Source organism: Sinocyclocheilus grahami, unplaced genomic scaffold (genome assembly GCF_001515645.1).
Source record: "Sinocyclocheilus grahami isolate Dianchi unplaced genomic scaffold, SAMN03320097.WGS_v1.1 scaffold351.1, whole genome shotgun sequence".
Lineage (NCBI taxonomy): Eukaryota > Metazoa > Chordata > Actinopteri > Cypriniformes > Cyprinidae > Sinocyclocheilus > Sinocyclocheilus grahami.
The window spans coordinates 889,691-898,368 of record NW_015505530.1 but is presented as its reverse complement, the minus strand read 5'-3'; the positions used below and the strand labels follow the sequence as shown (position 1 = coordinate 898,368).

The following is an 8,678-nucleotide window of genomic DNA, read 5'->3' as shown; positions in this document are numbered from 1 at the left end:
TTAATATCATAAACCCACCGACGTATTAAAATTGAGATGGCTATTGTCTTTTGAGAAGGTCATTTGCTTCTCTTCGTGAGATATATGGTGATTATTTTCCAGTCTATTAAGCGCCTCTACTTAGCACAATTAGCCGCATGCACAAAGGTTAAAGAGAGCGACTCTCCCCCTTCATTGTGGTCACAGCGCATATTAATGAGCAGATGCAGCGTGAGCATGGCAGAGGGGCCCGAGAAGGAGTTCAGAGGGAGTGAGACAAGGAGATACAGTTTCTCCTGCATCCTTAGCCTTGGATTACTCTGAAACATTAGCGTTGAGCATAAACACAGCTATACTCTTCATCTGTCTCGTCTCATCTAAACTTACGATGACCTTCTGCGGTCTCACTTTATGCTCTGCAGGAGTGCTTATATGCTACAACAGATCTTCTCAGAGAGAGGCCTCTGTGCTCTTTTCTCAAAGTGTAGCCAAGTATGGTGCTCTGCATTTAACCGATTCAAGCGCACACACACAGCAGTGAGTTGTAAACACACACACACACACACACACACTCGGAGCAGTGGGCAGCCATTTTTTGCTGCAGCCCCAAGGAGCAGTTGGGGATTCGGTGCCTTGCTCAAGGGTCTCACTTCAGTCGTGGTATTGAGTATTGATAAAGTGTGTGCATATTTTGCAAGTACAAAACCCAGAACAAAGCGAGAATGTAAGCCTTACTCTGGGGACAGAAATTCACTAACACAGTGTGTGCCACAAAATACAGAGAGATGCTTAAATGTTAGGCCATCAAACGCAGAGCAAATTCATCTGCTCTCAGTTCTGTTGTTTTGAACAACACCCTTGACCAAATATAAAGAGGCAGCAGCAAAGAGAAAAAAAATAAACAAATTTTCCGCACTGAGCTGCAACTTCAGCATAAAATAAAGTCTGTGATTATTTACTCACGCTCATGTTGTTCGAAACCCATATGCTGTTATTTTCGCAGAGAAACTCCAAATGAGATAATCTGAAGAATTTTTACACCGCTCTTTTCCTCACAACCTAAGGGAGATGTGTAAAGTTATTTTTACAGGACAGCCATTTTATGTACTGAGCTTTTAAAGAAAGAGTTAAGCAAACATAGGGTTGTTTACTCACGCTCAGGTCTTTCCAGCTTATGTGTTTTTATTTTAAACTCCAAGGGTGAAAAACTGTTGTTGTTTTTTTTTAAAACTACTATTTTCCTCACATTCACAGTGACGTCAATACTCGATTCGCGCCATCCAGCGGTGTGACATCATATCGTCCATGGCAACGCTTTATCAAAAATGAATCCATCTCTCATGAATGGCAGTTATTTACGCTCTTCGCATTTTTGTGTATACATTTTTATAATGTTATATTTCGCAACCGGCGCCATCTTGCGGTTCAGTTATCGATTGCAGTAAAAATGTACTATTTTTCTTAACAGAGTTTTGTAACATACAAATAAAATTACAAAATTCAATTCAAACTCGCATTTTTTAAGTAATCGTATAAAATAAACCACTAGTGAGCAGGATCTTGTATAATTATTTGGAATAAACTTAAGTTTGGAACAAACATTAAACGAACGATTCGTTTATATATATATATATATATAATCTTTAACTTGAATATTTATTTACTTTCCGCATTTTGACAGCAAACACATTTCATTGCTCTCTTTGTACACACCGGAGATATAACCTTACGGAACGGCTGATTTCAGATTGCCATCCCCGGGGTTTTTTTTTGTTTATGGCCCGACCCCCCATCGCTGGATTATTCATGCTGCTTAATGACGGCTATTAGGAGAAGACAGTCTCCAAAGGTTGGAGGGGAGCAACAATTAGCCCTCTTCCCCAGAGAGGCAAGTGGAGCGTGGCCTGGTGGGAGCTCCCAGTAATCACAGCTCTTTCTCTGCTGTCTGCCTGCTTGAGAGAGCCAGACTCAGCCCCACTCATGTGCCAAAGAGCCCTTTAATACACAGCAAAGTCTGTACACAATACATCTGGACAGCTGAACAGAGGAAGACCTGATGCTTTTTTGCAGTTGAGTCTATTCAACAAGTCAGTCCTGGAAGCCTAAATATGTAGCTGAGTGTCTAAGAAATGTCAACAGACTCTTACATTTAAAAAAATTTAATAAAATCTAAAATATGATAAAGATACATATTTAAGTAACATATATTTATGGTCCACATTGCAATTTTGTTGCAAATGCCATGTGTTACTCTGCATGCAGTGACCCATATTCATAAACTTAATGGACATCTGTGTTGATTCTATGGATTTAACTACCGTGGTAGCCCTGTCAACTACAAAACACATTACATCCACTACTGGATGCTGCCAGGGAACCACATGTACAAATGTTCAATTCACAGAAAGCTTAGGCTATATTTGCTAGTATTTCTGTGGAATAAACACACTCACTCATGATTCATTAAGGATGTCAGAATGGGGCTGTATGCAAACAGAACCGTCATTCAAGGTCATGACTAAATGATGCTATTCAAATCAAAAGAATCATTAGTATTTCTGGCATCTTTAACAGATGATGTTACACATTTACACTTCATGTGTTGATGCCTGTGAAATTAATCAGATTAATGCATTGGTGGGTTAAACAGATATATTCTACATTGTAAAACTGAAGGTAAAATAAACACAATTGTCACATTTACCACAAGAAGGCATAGTTTGGTAATGATGGAATGAGGTTTGGTTTGATGTGGATAGAAGCCTGTGATTGAGGGCGAGTAAAAACAGGCATGTACAGTACAAACATGTTTTCTCAACCAAACAACAAAGAATAGTTCTTTCCAGTCCTTTACCACATTGCAAAGACAAAATGTTCCACAATTAAGTTCATTCATATTGTATATAAAACTATTCCGATTTGACATTCAGACCAAAATAAAGGGGTTAGAGGTTATATGTTATAATATATACTACTGTTCAAAAGTTGGGGTCGTTTTTTTTTTGTGTGTGAAAGAAATCAATACTTCTGTTCAGCAAAGTCACATTAAATTGATCAAAAGTGACAGTAAAGACTTTTACATTGTTACAAAAAATATATATATATATATATTATATATATATAATATTATATATATCCTGAAAAAAAAATCACAACTTCTACAAAAATATTAAGCAGCAGAACTGTTTTCAACACTAATAAGAGTTAGAAATGTTTCTTGAACACCAAATCAGCTTAAAATATATTAGAATAGAAAACAGTTATTTTAAGTTGGTAAGCATAAGAGAATTCTTTCAAAAACATTTAAAATATTAACAACTGCAGATTTTTAGGTACATATATATATGAATGCATTAATGTTAATAAATGTAACTGTTACCAATAATAATTCTTTACACAGTCAAAACAGCATATCACTGTTGTTTCCTGTATGCCATAATTTAGTGGCATTAATTTCAGAATTCTCCAGATCATGGAATGCATGTAAATGCAGCTTTACAGATCCACACCCTCTATGATGGGAATCTGGGGCACATTGCCAATGGAAACTCTGACTCTAATTGGCTGAGGAGGTTCATTAAGCACTTTAACAGTAGCATGTTCTACACTGAAATAACAGGACCGCATAACGAGTGAGCAATTTTATTTTGATTTAATTACAGATAGTTACATTTAACTAATAAAATCATCTTGATGTACAGTATATACTGTATAAAAAAATCTTCCAACATAAAACACAACTAGTAAGCAGAACTCTGCTGCTTTAAAAAAATACACCATTCAGTATGTCCACTGGTGAAGTTTAAAACAAAATATAAAATGGCACACAAGCGAATGCCTTTGAAACTCCAGCATACCGGTGTTTATAAAATAAACATTACTTTGGTTTTCTGAGAGTCCAGTGAGAAAAAGAGAGCTACTATACAATAAAACCCATCCACCAAATGGGCCTTTTTTTTTTTTTTTTAAATGGCATCATCTTTCATTTCTTAAATAAGCAGTGTTGCGTTTCCGCACTAGCCAGCGAGCCTCACTCAGTCCAAGAAAGAATGCGTCATCCCTGTAATTCACCAGACCCAGAGTGGGTCTCCTGAAGTCAGCAGTCCTGCTGGAAGTGGTGAGAGCAAAGTGCATACGTAGGCAGCACTTAAGCTGGACTCTCCACTGGCATGTGACTGCATTCAGCTGCATACAGTCGACTTTAACGCTGACTGACGGATGATTGATTGATCCTAGCTCTCTCAGGACCAGCTGTACACCCTGCCCCAGGCATCACCGACCAGCAGTGTGCCATGTGTTCTGAAAGCACAAATTAAAATCACATCTTCAGAAGAAAAGACTAAAGACACTACTAATCATATTGAGCTTAAAGGGATAGTTCACCAAAAATGAAAATTCAGTTATTACTTACTTACTGTTGTTCTAATGCCGTATGCCCTTTTCTTTTTTTTTTTGGATGACAGGAGTAGTAATTAAAAAAAAAAAAGTCCTGCTCACGCTTCTCTGTATAATGGCATTGGATCACGACCAGCATCAATCTTTTTTTAAAAAGAAGCAAAAGTATCACATTCTTCATGTGTCAGGCTTTTTGTGGTTAAGTCAGAATAACTGTGGTGCTAGTAGAGTCTCATTAACACAGTCATGTACAGAAGACCAACGATTTTCATTAAATAAAAAATTACATTTCAGTTTTTTTTTTTTTCAAGTTTGATGCTGGTCACTATCCACTGCCATTATATGGATTAGCATGAGCAGGACTTTTTTTTTTTTTTAAATCTCCAAAAAGAAAGAAGGGAATATGGCATTAAAACAACAACAGGGTGAGTACATGATGACTTAATTATACTTTTTAGGTGAACTAACCCTTTAATCCTGTACTGAACCATTTAAAACATTAGAGGATCCATTTGAAACCAGGTTTCAGATCATATTTTGGTCTGAGAGACTGGCCTTTCTTCAATACCTTGATATGCCCAGAGCCGTAATCGCAGGGTTATTTTTGCAGCGTTGACGAGAGACGACCTGATTGCGGTTTAACTCTTGACAGAGCACCAGGTGTCTTTCCCACTTCCATGAGCTGCTGTCTAAGAAAAGCAAAAGCAAGAGTGAGATATAAGACAGAGATTATTTATGGTCAGCACGTTGCTAAATTGAGAGAAATACATCTAATATAAAGCCTTCACTGTTACAACGTGTTCCCCCAATTTAATTTAAACGTGTTGATACTTACACGCGCTGACGCTGTGCTGTAAGCAATGTGTACCAAATTGGATTTGGTTATTATTGCTTTCTAAATTGCATGCCTACATCAGCAAAATTGCTCATCAGTGTTTACAGGCTGTATGTTTAATAACTTTGCCCCATAATTCCTCGCAGCTAGCCCTAATGCGTCGCACAAAACGGTAGATCATTATGAACTTTTCTTTGGATCGCTCAAAAACGAACCTCTGGCTGAGCATCTGGACCATCACACTTAAGAACAGACAATCCGATTTATACCGCATTTTTGAAGGATGTCTAGTATTTGGTCTGGCTATTTAATTTCAAACATTACTTGTATATTAGAAAATAACGATTCTCGTGACATCACAAAGCACATTGTTTTCCAATATTCCAGGAGTGAGTTCCTGTTATTTCATGCTGGCCATTAAGGAAGCTCGTGGGTTATAACGGTCCTATGACCAGAGGCGAGAACAAAAGCACATATTCACGCTCTAGTTCAATTCTGCACTTAAGGTGAAGTGTATTAGTGTTACCTGCTTCCTCAGGAGCTGATGACAAAACATGCCCTTGAGACACCGAGCACTCCTCATGTCCAGGTAATTGTGCTCTAGTATATTCAGTCTTCCATATCTGCAACAGAACCACATGGTTAATGAAAAAAGAGGGGGAAAATATCGAATGCAATTGAAGCTATATTCATAAATCAAATCTGCCAGCCACTGATGTCGCAGGTCCAGGCTCCAATTGATGCCTAATTTAGGAAGCACTTTGATTTAATGACTGCTCTTACCTCATCTAAGGTGAGCACATGTAACTATTAATGCTTCTGTGGGACTTCTCAGCCAAGCCTGTGAGTCCCATTTCAATATCCCAGTTACCATATTTTAATATTTTGCAGCTATATTACCTGACTATTAAAGCAGGAAACACTACAGGAAAGATTTATTGCTTAAACACAAAGGTGTAGTCTTTGGAGAAGACTTCTCATTTAAACTCTCTCATTATAAAGTTCGCTACGTGAATGCTACGCCTCATCATCTTTTGGTCAGAGCCTTCGGGGGAGCAGCGAAAAAGCCCGTTCTGAAGATCTGGCCATACCCGGACGATGCCGTCAGCGCTGCCGGTGATGATCACGTTGCGGGGGTCCCACTCATACTTCTGTGTGAAACAGCAGCACAGAATGTTTCCTTCAGGCCGGCAGGAAGTGTTTAAAGAGGCCAGCAGCTGTCCCTTCATGGTCCACAGATTCAAATGGGTCCCTGCGCATGACACAATCTCACCCTGAGAGAGACAGAATGGCGATTAATGATGCACATAGCAGGCAAAAGACACTGTTTTTAATTGGGCTCAGTAATTTTTTTTAAGAATTCATTAAACTGATCAGAAGTGACAGTAAGGACTTTCACATTGTTTTTTTTTTTTACTTTTGATTCATCAGAGACCTCAAAAATGCATGATGATTTCTATAAAACTATTAAGCTGCACAACTGTTTTCAACTGCGATAATAGGAAATGTTTTTTGAGCACCAAATCAGCATATTAGAATGACTTCTGAAGAATCATGTGACACTAAAGACTTGATTAAGACTTAGATCTTACTGACCACAAACATTTGAATGGTAATTTATCTCTCTCAGAGTCCATAAGGTTTTTTTTTAAAGCTTTTTAACACTTTCAAACAAGCAAACATTCAAAGTTTGTCTTGACAAATGTAGTTTTCCTAGTTCTCCTAAAATGCAAAAAAAAAAAAATCATAAATGGATAAATGACTATAAATACTTTCAATTTGCTATAATACTAATTATTTGAAGGAGGTTTGGAATTATATCGCCATACTTTTCTCTCGTGTTTTTCGTAGCAGGTATGTTTCATGCTATGTAACAGAGGGTTTAAGCATTAAAGCAGGTCTGAAGGGAAGGATGTGCCCACCCTTCCTTCACACAGCTGGCTGAGGGGAGTTTCAGAAACCACTGTGGGTGCAAATGAGCCGGTGTAAATGTGTCATCCAGACAACAACATGAGCAGAACGGCCCTAACCAAATTAAATGTGCGGGAGTGAGATGGATGGATAGAGATTTGGGAACTGAAAAATGCAGGCTGACCTCAGAGCGTGTATGTTTTTTCTGGAGGGTACTCACGGTCAGGTCATTAATAGCCAGGGCAGACACGGCAGAGGAATGTTCTGGTAACTGTGTGATGTAGCTGAGGTCCTCCAGGTCCCACAGGATGCAGGTCTGGTCCAAAGATCCGCTAATAATCATGCTATGTGCTTCTGATGCTACCAGACACGTCACTGTGTCTGTGTGTCCATACAAGGTCTAGGATGGAAAATAAAAACATTTATTTATTTATTAAAAAATGAGACAAACCCACAGTTTTGAATCTTAAAATTTCAAAACGGCTTTGTGACACCTAAGCATGAACATGGCTCTTTAGGAATGATAACACATGTGAATCTGACCTGTCTGAGTCTCATGTGTTTAAGTTTGTCCTTGCTGATGGAGACATCCCACACACAGACTACAGTACTGGTCCCGGCCGTGATGATGGTGCTGTTGTTGGGACAGGCAGCACATACAGGATATCCCCAGTCCGACAGGCTCTCACACACTGCAAAGTTCTGAAACACAGGTAATAAAGCTATCAAACTTTAACAGCCAACCAGAAGTAACCTTGTTTAATAATAAACAATTCTTCTGTTCTTCACAATAGGAAAACATCAAATGAAAAATGAATCAATGAATGAACATTACAAGCAGGCCCATCATGTTAACTTATTTATGGATCTAGAGAAAAAATGAGACAAACCCACAGTTTTGAATCTTAAAATTTCAAAACGGCTTTGTGACACCTAAGCATGAACATGGCTCTTTAGGAATGATAACACATGTGAATCTGACCTGTCTGAGTCTCATGTGTTTAAGTTTGTCCTTGCTGATGGAGACATCCCACACACAGACTACAGTACTGGTCCCGGCCGTGATGATGGTGCTGTTGTTGGGACAGGCAGCACATACAGGATATCCCCAGTCCGACAGGCTCTCACACACTGCAAAGTTCTGAAACACAGGTAATAAAGCTATCAAACTTTAACAGCCAACCAGAAGTAACCTTGTTTAATAATAAACAATTATTCTGTTCTTCACAATAGGAAAACATCAAATGAAAAATGAATCAATGAATGAACATTACAAGCAGGCCCATCATGTTAACTTATTTATGGATCTACTATGAAAGCAAACCTTTTCAGCTGTGTAGCTCCCAAAAGAGCAGGTCTGGTCATAAGAGCCCCAGCTGAAATATGTGTTCCAATGTGGTGGGATGAGAAGTTTGTTTTTTTCCACGACCAATACATCTTTCTCTCTACACACTATTTGACCAACAGGACCCAGCGTGAGCTCTTTGTAGAGAAACAACAGAAAAGCAGGTTTATGCAGTGTGACATGCTCTCTCTCTCTCTCTCTCTCTCTCTCTCT

At 38.6% G+C, this 8,678-nt stretch overlaps 1 protein-coding gene across 1 annotated transcript in view; it reads right to left on the bottom strand.

The window, feature by feature from the left end:
* Positions 1-3,605: 3,605 nt before the first annotated feature.
* The window catches only part of LOC107548606 (WD repeat- and FYVE domain-containing protein 4-like), a 37,399-nt gene continuing 32,326 nt past the window's right edge, over positions 3,606-8,678 (bottom strand). Inside the window, exons 48-51 of the mRNA XM_016229359.1 lie at positions 6,301-6,483; positions 5,736-5,832; positions 4,943-5,063; positions 3,606-4,278 (exon numbers count right to left, since the gene is read on the bottom strand). Of these exons, the coding sequence (XP_016084845.1) occupies positions 4,221-4,278; positions 4,943-5,063; positions 5,736-5,832; positions 6,301-6,483 (459 nt within the window). The 3' untranslated portion in view covers positions 3,606-4,220. The remainder of the gene's footprint in view (positions 4,279-4,942; positions 5,064-5,735; positions 5,833-6,300; positions 6,484-8,678) is intronic.